Raw genomic sequence first — 14,387 nt, forward strand, 5'->3', positions numbered from 1 at the left:
AAAACTTTCTTAATTTGGTGAAGGAAATAGACATGCAAGATACAAGTCCAGGAAGCACAGAGAGTCCCAAACAAGAAGGATGCAAAGAGGTCCACACCAAGACACATCATAATTAAAAGGCCAAAAATTAAATATAAAGAGAAAATCTTAAAAGCAGCAAGAGAAAAGCAGTTTATCTGTAGGGGAGTTCCCATAAGACTGTCAGCTTATCTCTCAAAAGAAACTTTGCAGGCTAGAAGTGATTGGCAAGAAATATTCAAAGTCATGAAAAGGAGGGACCTACAGCCAAGACTGTTCTACCCAGCAAAACTATCATTTAAAATTGAAGGGCAGATAAAGAGCTTCCCAGACAAGAAAAAACTAAAGGAGTTTATCATGACCAAACCATTAGTATATGAAATACTAAAGGAACTTAAGAAAAAGACGATCAGTGCTGGCTGGTGTGGCTCAGGGGATTGAATGCTGGCCTACAGGTCACCAGTTCAATTCCCAGTCTAAGCACATGCCTGGGTAGTAGGCCAAGTCCCCAGTTAGGGCGCGTGGGATGCAACCACACATTGATACTTCTCTCCCTCTCTTTCTCCTTCCCTTCCCCTCTGTCTAAAAATAAATAAATGAAATCTTTAAAAAAACACAATAAAATAAGAATAAAAAACAAAAGGTGAGAAAAAAGAAAATGAAGATCAAAACTATGGATAATAACATGGTAAAAAATACAAACAATTGAATGTAAAAAGCAAACTAAGCAAACAAGAAAAACAGAGATAGAATCATGGAGCATTTTGATAGCTCCCAGATGGCAGGGTACTGCTGGGGAATAGGTGAAGAGATGAGGTGATTAAGAAGTACAAATAGGGCCCTGGCTGTTGTTGCTCAGTGGATTGAGTGCCAGCCTGAGACTCAAAGGGTCACAGGTTCGATTCCCAGTCTAGAGCACATGCCTGAGTTGTGGGCCAGGTCCCCAGTAGGGGGCACTCTAGAGGCAACCACACATTGATGTACCCCTTATCTCTGTCCCTTCCCCTCTGTAAAAATAAATAACTAAAATCTCTATTAAAAATTTAATTTAAAAAAGTACAAATAGGTAGTTACAGAATAGCCATGGGATATAAAGTACAGTATAGGAAATGGAGTAGCCATGACCCATGGACATGAACATTGGTGATGGAACTGCCTAAGGGAGTGGGTGCTGGGTGGAGGGGGGCAAAGGGGGAGAAATGGGGACAACCATAATAGCATAATCGATAAAATATAATTTAATTAATACATTAATTAATTAAAAATAAAATCATTTTTTAAAAAAAACTAAGCACCACTGGCTTCCTGAGTATCAAGCCCCAAGTCTACTAAGGTCTTTGGCTAAGGGTCTTTGGACTAAACTGAATGTTCCCAGGATTAAGCTGAGGGCAGGAGCTCAAACTCTTAAGCCCAAGATCTGGGGCACATGGAAACAAAGGATTTCGGGGCAGAGGGTTGAAGAACAGAGGGGCTGGGGCTGGAGGAATCCTAACCCTGGGCAGCAAGTGTCCAAGGTCTTCCAGTCTTCAAGGGCCAAATGCCTAGGGCTGACCACCTGGGCCCTGTCTCCACTAATACACAGCTTTGGAGGGAGGACAGGAGAGTAGTTAAAACACACCTGGGTTCAGGGCCCTACTCCACTCTGTGGATCTCACTTCCTCATCCATAGCACATCCTCCTTGCAGGTTTGCAGGAAAGACTGAACCAACTGAGCCGGCCTGGAATGGGGTCAATACCCCATCACTGCAGCCATTTCCTCTTTACCCTGCACTTCATCGCCAGAACCCCACGTGGATGGCAAACCACTTCCTGAACCCTGGCTTTCCAAGGTGAATGGAAACTCTGAGAGGGACCACATCTTGTATTTCCCAAGCAACCAGCAAGAGCTTCTTACGGAAACACCCTCCAGGCAGTATTGTTCACAGCGGGCAGCGTGGCTGAGTGAGTCACTCCTCCCAAAGAGATGCTCACCGTTAAGCCAGCCACTCCATTCCAGTCAAGGCCTGAGATGAGCACCGGTAAGCCAGCATTTCCACCCCAGGCTGCCCAGGAGAGCCTGCAGGGAATGGGAGGGGTGGGGGTGGGTGGGGAAGAAGACTTTAAAGTCCTGAGGCTCCACCAACCCAGACCAGCCAAATCAGGATCTCTGGGGCTGAGGCCCAGGCACCAGCATTTCTCACAGGGTGTCTTTCAGTGCCACTTGAGGGTCTTTGTGTTAGAAGACCAGAGTGTGTGTTTCAAATTCAGATTTCAGGCATAAGCCCCAAACCAGACAAATCAGACCCTGGGGATGGGCCCCAGGAGTCTACGCTTCTAACCCCTTACTGAGAGGTTTCTTTCTTTTTATTTTCTTATTACTATTGTATTTGTACAGTGCGGTGCAGGAAACCAGTGTGAGGAGCAAGCAGGCCCGGCGTTTGGGTGCACCTGGCAGGTCCAGGAGGTGGAGGTGGAGAGGCCTGGGAGAGAGGAGGAGGCACCTTCACTGAAGGAGGGCTCATTTCAGGGGCCAGGGAAGGTGGCGTGTGGGGAGGAGCTGGGAGGCTCCTTGGGAGAGGTGGGACTACATTATGCTCACTCCTTTAAGGATGCTTCTGTAACATCTCAGCTCGGGCTGAAAAGACTGGTGCAGGGACTCACACCATCCTCCAGGGCAACCGGACCCACAGCCAGAGGCTGTGGGGTGGGCTTTCAGTCCAGGAAGGCTCTTGGAGCTCTGGCTCCTAGTCCAGGGACCTGATGTGGCTGTCCCTGGGCTACAGAGACCCAGAAATGGGAATGAAAGAGGCCGGGGTCTAACTGGCTTCCAGGACGGGCTGAGGGTTTCCTGGGAGCCAGACAAAAGGCCACAACCGTGGCTCAGGTGACCCTGTGACCATCCCTGAACTGGCTCTGGCTTCTCCAAAAGCAGCTCTGAGGGAGGATGTGGGGTCTGAGGTGGAGCTGAGGCACCTTCCTCACAGCTGTGTAGTGTCTGAGGCAACACATGCTTGCTTGCTCATTCATTCATTCGTTCAACACTCTCTATATGCCAGGCACCATGCTGGGCTCTGTAGGTTGGCTGTGAAGAAAACAGACCAGACCCTGCTCTCGTGGAGTTTACACACAAGAAAGGAACAGACAGCCAAATGATAAGCAAATGGATGTCTAACATAATCGAGTTTAGTGGTGTTAAGAAGAAATACAAAGCAAGGAAGGGGAGAGAGTGGTTGGGGTGGGAAGAGCTGAGCCGTTTGTGCTCAGAGGCCAGGGAATGGCTCTGAAGAGAACACGCTGATAGAAAGGAAGGAAGGAAGGAAGGAAGGGAGGGAGGAAGGGAGGAAGGAAGGATGAATTTGAGGGAGAGAACAGCAGGTGTGGAAGTTCTGAAGCCAGAAGGAATCAGGTGTTTGAGGCATAACAAGGAGGCCAGGATGGCTCCAGGGAGGGAAGAAGGAGTGGGTGGTAGCAAGTCAAGGAGGAGAGGTAGGCAGGTACCTCACTGGGGCTGGTGGAGTCCAGCCTCTTTCTCTGAAGGCCAAGGGGCCTCCAGGCAGAGGAGTGACAAGGCCTGGCTTAGGTTTACAACGTTCAATTCTGCTGTTATGTAGAGAGCAATGGACTGGCAGGGAGACCTGTCAGGAGGTCACTGTAGTGGGTCAGGGAGAGAGAGGTGGGAACTAGGGCATGAGCGTCAGAGGTGGATTGACTCTAGGAGCCGTGGATTCCAGAGTGGCTGCTGTATACTGAACGTGGGGCCAACAGACTCGATCGTGGAAGGGAGGCAGGTGTGAGGAATGAGGAGGTAAAGGAGACTCCTAGGTTCTCCAGGTGAGCTTCCAGGTTGGCCGCACTGCCAGGAGGAAGGAAGGTGAGAATTCTCTTTAAGGTGTCTGTCAGGCACCATAGGGGAGATGTCGTGTGAAGCTCTGAGTCCCGAGCCAGGGTGGGGGTCAGGGAGGGGAGGTCAGGCTGAAGACACCCACTTCAACAGCTTGTAGATGGAGCCAACAGCTGTGGGACAGATGGGATCCCTGGGGACACTGAGAGGGAGGGGATGGGGAGTGAGCACTGAGCCCTGGTTCTCCACCTGGGAGAGGCCTGGGAAAGGGGCCTGAACCAGCCCAGGGGGCCGAAGAAGAGGAGCCACAAGGTGAGAGTGAACCAGGGGAGTGGGGCGTGTGGACAAAGGGAACTCGGGCAGGAAAGGGCGAGGGCCTCACTGGGCCAAAAGCTACAGCTGAGGTAAGATAAGGACCCACCCCCATATGTTTAGATTGGCAAATTGGAGGTCATGGTGACCTTGACAAGAGAGCTGCAGAGAGCTGCAGCCGAGTGGCCCGGACTTAGGCCTGATGGAATGAGGACAGAAGTGAATGGGACCTCAAGGGTGTGAGGACAGAGAGGCAAATCGACATGAGGGATGTATGTTTACAAGGGAACGGAGAAATGGAGCCACAGATGAGCCCGGGGACCTGCAGAGAGAAGGAGAATCCAGTGGTCACTGCTGGGAGGGGTCGGAGCCGCAGAGCAGAGACGGGGCACTGCTGTGTTAGGCGGCCGCAGGTCTTCTCCGAGATTAGAAGGAAAGAGAAAGCAGAGATACTCCCTCTGCATCCACCAGGGCAAGTGGTGGCAGCGGCGGTGAATCTGAATGCGGGGGTGGTGGACGTTCTGCTCGAGATTTCAAGAACTTTGAATACTGGCTTAGATGAGGAGACCCTGTCCATTTGTGTATGGTTTTGTGAACAAGGAATTGCCAGAGGCTGTATCATCAGTTACAAGGGAACTTCTCAAGGCTACTGAAGCACTAAAGGCTGCTGAAAATATAAGCTGAATTTACAGAGAAATCCTAATAACATGTAAGCACTGCAAGAGGATTTGAAGGTTGCATTGTGGTCAAGAAAGTACAGTGAAATGACTGCCTGCGGCAGCGAAGCAACATTTTTTTAAAGAATTATAAAATCATAGCTTTATAGATCAATGAAAAGCAGCTTACTCAGAGAACTATCAGATGTGTTTATGTCACATCTTACTTTTCGAAACAGCTCCAGTGTTCTGGCATCATGACAGTGCTCATATTTACGTGTTCTTTATTTTTAGATCTGATAGCTTCAATTTCGAAGCGGTCTGCTGATCAGATGGGCATGTCTGCTGTGCCGGTTTGAAGGAGAGCAGAGCCCATTAGGAGTAACGTACTAGTTACGACTCGCTGACATTTCCATGATAAACTTCAAATTGTTCATGCAGAATAACTGTGTTTATGTTTCACTGGAGTGAAAGTTGACAGAATTTCAGCCACCATTTGTGAGTTTTGATTTAGAGTCATTACATATATCAGAATCTTGGGGGGGGGGGTTTGTTTTTTTTTTTAATGGCACAGAGCCCACTTCTTATAATCTGCTCTTCAACAAAAAAATATTTCGTTTTTAAGCATAAAATTTGTCTGGCAGTTAATAGTGGGAACCAGATCAATTTTCTATGGGTTGAAAAATAAAACTTTTAGGAACTTAGATTTTAAAAGTAATGATAGTACTTAGCAGAGTATTGTTTGTCATTTTAATCATTTAATGGAAATAGTAGTTAAGAATGTTTTTTTCCCTTAGTTTTATACTCCATAATTAAACAAAAAGTCCCTCCAGCCCCCGATGTTCTGGAGACTTCTGGAGACCCCACCCACTTGGCCAAGTTTATGTTTTGGTGGAAACTCAATGTTTCCATTGTCTGACTTGAGAGCGTTAAATTATTCATCCTAATTAACTAGGGCACACAGACTCTCTCCCAAGGATTTTCTTTACCTCTTCTTTGTTGTAGAAGCCAAGAATGAAAAGGGTGTAGAGGGGGTGTAGATTGCCTTCCATGCAGTCCTTACATCTGAAAGGCAGCCCCTCTGCTGGACGAAATGACAGCCAGGGCGGCCCCAGGCTGGCCAGAGCTCCCTCACAGGCCTTTCTCAGAGGCTGCAAAGCCAGTCAGAACTGTATCTTTGCAGAAGTAGCCGCCGGGGTTCCAACCTGAGTCAAATAACATCCTTCCCTGATAGGTCAGGTGGTGCTTTCACGAGCGCACGTACGTCCCCTCAGCTACGATGTGCATTCCCACTGCACGCCTGGTGGTTTGTGGGGAGGGAGCCAGTCTCCGTGCGTGGCCGCAAGCAGCCTCTCGGAGGTGGTGACATTTGAGCTGAGACTTAAGTGGACATTCCACCGTGAGCGCCTCTAGGGGAACTGGGTTCCAGGAAGAGGAAACAACGAGGGGAAACATGTATGTGGTAATGAGCTTGACTATCTGTAAGAAGGGAAGAAAGACTAGGAGGTATTTTCCAGAAATAAATTACTACAATGGGGTGACAGGACCGAAAGTTATAGACATTTGTATGACTTAATATATGTCACCCAATTGTTTTCCAAAAGGAAGAGATACAAGATCATGTGTCCAATTGGTAACAGTCATTAGCCCTGGGGGTGGAATCCAGAAGTTGACAGAATGGGAGAAAGGACTTCAAAGTTTCTATCTCCAGCATCATTTGAATTTTGTGCCGAGAATATATATCATTTTTATAGTTTAAAGTGACCTAATGTTTTAGAACATTGGTAATAAGCAGGTGGTAGATGTAGCATTATAGTGTTTTAAATATCTGTGCATTATATAAACTCCCTTGTATGCATGAAATATCTCATGCTAAAAACCTTACTTTTACCAAATAAATGTATTTATTTATATGCCACCGGGTAGCTCTAAATGTGACAGTTTAAACTCATACACACAATGATTAATGATTATTACTCTTTAACTTTTTGCTTTTTAATCTGGGTGTAGATTCTCTTTTGCTCTGATGATAGAAAAGTCAATTCATACTCTTGTAAGTTTCAGGGGTGCTTTTGTTTGTTTGTTTGTTTGTTTTTAGAGAAGTATCAATGTGAGAGTGAGAGGGAAACATTGATCGGTTGCCTCTCGGTTGCCTCCCTGATTGGGACCAAACCCGTAACCCAGGCACGTGCCCTGACCCGGAATCAAAACCAAGACCTTTGGGTCTGGGGGACAGCATTCCAACTACCTGAGCCACACGGGCCACGGCCATAGGTTTCAGCTTTTGGTCATGTGAGAAAAAAAGATGTGACTAACCTCTCGATTTACTGACAGAATTTTTCAGGAAATTAAATAAAATAGTTAAGGGGAAGGCACTGCACATTTTAAAATACAACGGAATAGAACAGAGGAAAGAGAATTAGGAAGGAATTTTTATCTGGAATGAATTCCCACATCTTACCAAAGTCAGCAGCTTCTCAGTGCTGGACGCTCCCATTCACCCTGATTTTTCTGTTCTCTAAATTCTGTCTTAGGTATTCTTCTTTTTTTTTTTTTAAGATTTTATTTATTGTTAGAAGGAAGGGAGGGAGAAAGAGAGGAAGAGAAACATCAATGTGTGGTTGCCTTATGCTCCCCATACCGGGGACCTGGCCCACAACCCAAGCATGTGCCCCAAGTGGGGACTGAACCAGTGACTCTTTGGTTTGCAGGCCGGCACTCAGTCCACTGAGCCACACCAGCCAAGGCTATCTCAGATATTCTCAAACCTAAGGCTACACAGCATGACACTTTAACTGTTTCGTCTGCAGGAATGATGGCCTCCCCAGTAGGAGGGTCCAGGGCAGCCATGATGTCATGATGCTGGGATTTTAGGCATTAGTGAGCAGGTAGAGGAGAGGAGATAATTTAGTATCTTTCCAGATACTAAAGTGACAGGTGTGAGTTGGGTGTGTTGGGAAGAGCTCCACATTAGGTCGAGTCTGGGCATTTCAGTGACTAGCTCTGAGCATGTCAAGTCTCTCCACCTTCCTGATCTCAGTTTCTTGAGCTGTGGAGTTGAAGAGATGGGGCTGTGAAAATTACCCTGCTGCTTCTTTGTAGTCGTTTAGGGATTTGGTGAACCAATGTACTTTAAAAAAACTTTGACCTTGGTGAGGCTTTGCAGAATAAACTCTCATTACATAAAACCATTGAGATTCTTGGGGCTATTTGTTACTGCCACACAACCTAGAAGCTCCTGGCTAATGCAGAATGTGAGTCCAAGTTTTTCCTCCTCTGGGAGAATAATACCCGCTTCACCTAGTTACAGTGAAGATTGAATGAGAAAGTGTGTCAAGCTCTTAGCTCAAAGTTGGCGCATGCGATGAGCTCACTACACAATTGATTCTTGCCCTCTCCTAGCAAGATGGTCATTCTTGGCAAAGGCAGACAAGGCTGCCTGACCAGACCTTCCCACAGACCCCAGGGGCATAGCAATGAGGTCATAGTTCCTCCTCAGGGAAGCAGACACACAGCCCTTATTAAGCAGCAGGCATTGGTGGTTCTGTCTCTTCACACTCCCCAGCTCTCTCCATCAGTCCCGAGGCAGCAATTTGCAGCTGTTGAGAGATGGGGCACTGACAGCCTCCAGCATCCACCTTCCGTTTGCAGCAAGCTGAGGCAGCTCCACTTCCCCACCAGCGCCACCGATTGGGGCGGGTGGGGGGAGCTGAATGTTTGGAGGGGGAGCCTTCCCGCCATATTCGCCACACACTGTCCCCTCGGTGCCAAGCAGCACAAAAACCTTGGGAAACGTAGTGCCTCTGAACCTCACTGGGTCCACATTTGGGCTCTAACAACAATATTTAGAAGATAAACACAAAAAGAATAACAAAACCCTGAGCTGTGGGTGCCTTCTATCTTATTTTAAGTAAAGTTCAATGAAAGGGAGGTGGTGGTGTTTGAAGCAAAATGTGGACATGAGAACTCCATAGAGAGAAACAAACCCCCCACGGAGAAGCTTCTTGGCCTCCTAATGACGGGCAGGTGTGTCAGAGGCGTGGCTCTGCGTGGGGGCTTTGCGACCAGGCCGACACTTTCGGCTGCACCAGGACTGTAATTTCTTGAATCCCTTGGGAGGGACAGAAGAGGTTAAAGAGCCCACAGGAATTTAAATCAGGGCCACAGCACTATTTTCCAGAGCCAGTGACAGAAATGCTCACTGGGACACCTTCGCCATCAACAACCCTCGCCCCTCCCCATACTCTCACGCACAGACAAACACACACGCCTGTCCAGCTTAGAAATGCTTGTAGACTAATTTTTGAAGACTCAAAAAAATTTCTAGTCTACTCTCGAGGTCTAGGCCTGGCTGTGGAAGGCCCCAGTCCTACGTCAGACCCTCTCCTGACCCACAGAAGCTGCGGCCAGCCTAGTAACACACTGTCCCAGACAGTTCAGGAAAATGGAGCCCGCTCCCCACACTCCATCTTATGAAAAACAGATGGCTCCTTTCTCTGACTTGGCGAGCACCTCCAGAAATCCATCCCTGTCCCTTCTTTGTTCCAAAGCAAACGCTTGCCTTGGCTTGTGTTCTCATGTCCAGACAGGCTCTGCAGGAGGGGGGCTCCTGAGGCAAGGACCTGGGACAGGAATGGAACGCAACACACTGACTTACATGGGAGCTGTGAGCAGAGTGGTGGATGGCTCTCACGCAAATATTCCAGATGTTCACGTCCACGTTCCCTGTGTCTCCTTCAAAACAGCCACTTAGCCAGGTTATAGATTTACCTCAGCAGTGACAGTAGTAACAGGGTATCAACCTTTATGGAGCATTTGCCTAATGTTAGGCTGTCCAAGAGCTTTCTAAGTAGTTCCCACTTGATCCTCACAGTCCTCTGAATAGATGAAGAAATTGAGTCTCAAGGAGATCAAATCTTGTCACTACTGGGTGATAAAGCTGGGAGTTGAACCCTGGCCCAAAGGCTTCTCCGCTCCAGGGTTAGAATGACCTCAGAACTTGGAATGAATGCTGTCCCATCAGATCCTGACCAATGGCGACCCTTCCCTCAGCTTCCACCAGGAAAATCGGGAACTTGCACATTCTTTCCTTACGTCACTGAAATCGTGAGGCATGTGGGTGACTCTCACAGCTGGGGAGGGGAAGAAGCCAGGGTGCTCAACGGTGAAGGACCTTCCAGTAAGAGGTGCTGCAAGGACTCTGACTCTCGGGAATGGCTTTGATGTTTGGAAGCAGCCAAAAGCTTTTTGGAGCCAAGTCTTCTAAACTAGGTAGTCCAGCTGGGCAAAATTAGACGTGTTCACTATAAATTAGTGGCTCACAGGCTGGTCATGAAGGCAAGTCCCAAAGAGGCATTTCAGGAATGGTTAGAATTTTTTTTCTAACCTGGGACCTAAATCTGCCTCCTTGTAACTTGCTCCTGTGGCTCCAGTTTGAATCCTGTAGCCATGTGGAATGGGCCTCACCATTATCTCACTCCCCACCCTACTCCACCCTAATAAGCTTCCTTATCTGGTTGCCCAGCCAGCAGATTCCAAGCAGTGAATTAGAGAAGATCAACATGCCTTTTAGAATCACCTGGGACATTTCTAACTTATCAGTTCCTGATTTCTACACCTAGAGAGTCTGATTTTATAGCTCTGGCTTTGGGTATGGGCATGGTTGTTTTCTGAAGTTTAGCCAGTGACTCTGGCCAGGATTGAGAACCACTGTGTTCAGACGAGAATTTAAACCAGGTGGCTGGGTAGCTAGCCCAGTGTGTCACAGAACCCACATTCCAGAGCTGGGCCTCAAGGCCCCATCCACCTTCCCTTCACTTTCTCTGGATGTATCCACCCTCCTGAGCCATGCGGGGGATCTCTGAGCATGGGGTCCCAGCGTGGGTGATGTTGGGGTGGGTGATAGGGCTTGGTGATCTCCACAGTCTGCCTGGTTGGTTCTAAGGTGTTGCTCATCACCCCGGCAATGTTGGATTCCTTGGACAAAAGGCGACCACGTAGGATGGGCTAACTAGAATTCTGGGAAACTAGCTGTAGAGATGCTCAGAGGCTCCTGCACGCTGACCCTGCTTAGGCCCACGTGAGAACATGGGCTGGGTGACGTGGAGTCGGGTCCAGAAGCAGGAGAGGCCATGTTTGTGAACATTCTCTTGGCTCCCACTTAGAGTGTTAAAAAGCACATTCTCGGAACAGTGACAGGAGCCCTACATTAATAAGGTAAGAACGCCTACCTTCCAGTGAGATCCTGTATCCCAAGGATGGAGGCAGGAGCTCCTCCCCCCTCCTCCAGATTGCTGAAGCCCGGAGGAAGCGTATGGACTGATGCTACCCAGCTTCTGAGAAGATTTTGAATCTTCTTCTAACTGTATCTGATCTAGCCTTATAGAGATTGTGTGTGTGTGTGTGTGTGTGCACGCAACAGCTCTCATTGGACAAAAGGACTGGCTGGACTCGACCCTGGCACCGAGACTGGTAGGAATGACAGACTTCAAGGAATCAAGGCAGGGATTGCCTCTCCTGTGGCTCCTCAGGGGACAGTGTCCCCCTCACTGGCCAGGCCTTGCCTGGGCCCCTCTCTCTGTAGCCTTGTATTTCAGCCATTCTACTTGTCATTTTTCTTAACTCTGAAGTTCCCTCAAATCCTCTGGTCCTGGCTCTCTGTTGGCTTTCTGCTACGAACAGAAACATTCATCTCCTTGCCACTCCCCTTCCCTCTTCTTCTCACGGTTGTCCTCAGCCCCTTCCCTCTGCTCAAGGACACACTTTGCCTTGGAAGCAACAGGAGGAAATTTCAGGCCAAGAACAAGGCACAGGCATGGCGATGACTTGGTTGACCCCATCTGCACGCGTGGACTCAATTAGATTGCCCCACACATTCAATTCGTTTGGTGCATCCGCAGAATAACCTCATGGGATAGTTACTTTTATGGGTCAACTTGACTGGGCCACAAGTGCCCAGCCATTTTATCAAACATTATTCTGGGGATTCCTGTGAGGGTGTTTTTGGATAAGATTTAAGCCCTGGCCAGGTAGCTCAGCTGGTTAGAGCATCATCCTGATGTGCCAAGGTTGCAGGTTTGATTCCGGCTCAGGGCACATAGAAAAATAACCGATGAAAACATAAATAGGTGGAAGAACAAAGTGATGTTTTTCTCTCTCTCAAATCAATTAAAAAACCCAGAAAAACATTTACCTCAAGTTTCACAATGCTGCCCAAGGAAGACAAGAAGAAAGATGCTGAGAAGTCTGCCAAGAAAGACACAGTCCCAGGGAACAAATCTGGCAGCAAGGCCAAAATGAAGAAGTTGTCCAAAGGCAAAGTTTGGGACAAGTTCAACAACTTAGTCTTGTTTGACAAAGCAATGTATGGCAAACTCTGTAAGGAAGTTCCTAACTATAGGCTTACTGTAACCCCAGCTGTTGTCTCTGAGAGACTGAGGACCTGTGGTTCCCTGGCCAGGGCAGCCCTTAGGGAGCTTCTTAGTGAAGGACTGACTCAACTAGTTTCAAAGCACAGAGCTCAAGTAATTCACACCAGAAACACCAAGTTGAGGGGTTGGGGGAGGAATGCCCCAGCTGCTGGTGAAGAGGCATGAACATCAGGTCCCACCAGCTGTACATTTTGAAAGATAAAACTTTATTAAACCAGTAAAAAAAAAAAAAAAGCATTTAGATCAATAGACTGAATGAAGCAGATTGTGCTCCTTTAGGTGGGTGGGCCTCACCCAATCAGTTGAGGGCCAGACTAGAAGGCTGACCCTCCTCTGAGTAACAGATGATTCTTCCTGCCCAATGGCATTCAAACAGGTTGTTGGCTTTTTTCTGCATTTGGGCTTGAGTGAACTGAAACATTGGCTCTGCCTGGGTCTGGGGCCTGCTGGCCTCTGGACTGGACATACGGCATCAGCTTTCCTGATTCTCAGGTCTTAGGGCTCAGATTGGAGCGACATCATTGGCTCTCCAGAGTCTTCGGCTTACCTGCTTACCCTGCAGATCTTGGGACTTGCCCACTTCCATACTCACACGAGCTAATTCTTCATCCTGTTGGTTTTGTGTCTCTGGAGAACCCCAACTGATACACCCTGCCTCAGAGATATTGCTACCACCCCATTTTGCAGGTGGATACAGTGTTTCCAAGCCAGAGCTGCCACCACCCACTCAGGTGTCCCTGCACTGCCCTGTCCACCAGAGCTGTCTGGATCACGCTCACTCTAGCTCTGCTCTCCTCCTCCCCTCCTTTCTGCCCAGGTCTTTGTGCAGTCTGCAGCTCACCCAGTCCAGGGGGAAGCTCCATCCCCACCCCCTTCCCCACTGGGAGCACCACATTCCTGCATTTAGGATCTGTGATTCTTCCCCATTTCTTTCAAAGAGAGTTATGCAAACCGATATTCATGGGAGAGTTACATACATTCACTGGCCTTTCCTGGTTCTACTGCACATACTTCAGAACCCACATATTCCATTTGGTTGTCAGCCCCACCATGGTTTTGTAGAGAAGGCTGTATTTCCTGGAGACTGTCTTTCTAATCTCCATTTCTTTCCCCACCCCATTGTACATGGCTTTCTCACTCCAGATAATCTCTCCCTGCCTGTAGGTTTATTTCCAAAACAGTTTAGGTGTTTGGCCTGTGCATTTGGAACTGCCGTGATTCCAGAATGTTTTGGAGATAACTAGGGAGTAGGCCAGCTTCTTCCTGACTTAGGCTGGGTGGTTTGATATGACAGCAAATGTATTCTGACTTTTGGATGGGGGGAAAGAAAGGAAAAACAAAGGAGAGGCAAGAAAACAAAACCAGTAACCCAACAACCGAGTCGGTAAGTACGTTACGGTAACAGTGCTGCAAGAATGGTTTGTACTTGCAGGTAACTCTACCTCCAGCCAACCAAGAGCAGGGGCACCAACAAGCCCAGCAAGCCACGTACCAACTACGAGATTGTATTCACCCAGCTTTTTTCTCCATCCTCAGTCTTTGAAAACACTTCAGCGCAGCTACTGTTAATGATTCTTCTTCCTTTGAGCATACAGAGGAAAAGGCCAGTGAAGGCTTGCTCAGGGTTAAGGTGGGAGGCAAGACCTTTGAAGCGTGAACAACATCCTCCACGAGGCTTTTCCTCAAGGCTGGGACCTGGCCACATGGGCCAAGCGGGGCCAACATGGAATTAGAGGGAAGGTGGAGGAGGGCTTTCTGGAAGGCAGGGGTGTGGAAGAGGGCCCTGAGAAAAGGCTTGTGGGAGTGGGTCGGCAGGCCCCTGAGGGAAAGGCCCCAGAGTCCTCTAGCCCTCTGGCTAAAAAGAACCATTTAACTGTGAGTTATTATCCTGGCTATTATTTGTGTCTGTAATAACAGCCATAACAATGGATGCTGCAAAGGTCAGCCCAGGGGCTGCTGTGGCCTAATGCTTTTAGTAAGAGTTGGAGGCGGAAATGAGTTGATAAAATTTGTTGTTGATCCAAATGTGTCTCAGCTGGCGGAGGCGGTCGAGGCCTGCGAGAAACTCCAGATGGAGTTAATCTTCTCCGGGTCCCAGGCACGGGTGGCAGCTAAAATTTAACTTGAACACATTCAAGGTAAGGCACTTGG

At 48.2% G+C, this 14,387-nt stretch overlaps 1 protein-coding gene across 1 annotated transcript; it reads left to right on the plus strand.

Moving 5' to 3' along the window:
* The first annotated feature begins 12,002 nt into the window (after positions 1 to 12,002).
* Positions 12,003 to 12,401, plus strand: LOC118976863 (40S ribosomal protein S25-like). The gene has a single exon (XM_037031590.1). It carries the CDS (start codon positions 12,012 to 12,014, stop codon positions 12,399 to 12,401), a length of 390 nt encoding a protein of 129 aa, XP_036887485.1. The 5' UTR covers positions 12,003 to 12,011.
* The last annotated feature ends 1,986 nt before the right edge of the window (positions 12,402 to 14,387 follow it).

The sequence above is a fragment of the Sturnira hondurensis genome, unplaced genomic scaffold (assembly GCF_014824575.4).
Source record: "Sturnira hondurensis isolate 20B ecotype Veracruz unplaced genomic scaffold, ASM1482457v3 Scaffold0021143, whole genome shotgun sequence".
NCBI classification, from domain to species: Eukaryota; Metazoa; Chordata; class Mammalia; order Chiroptera; family Phyllostomidae; genus Sturnira; species Sturnira hondurensis.

What these genes read in the sequence shown, in the direction of transcription:
- LOC118976863 (XM_037031590.1), top strand. Translation starts at nt 12,012, where the DNA reads ATGCTGCCCAAGGAAGACAAGAAGAAAGATGCTGAGAAGTCTGCCAAG.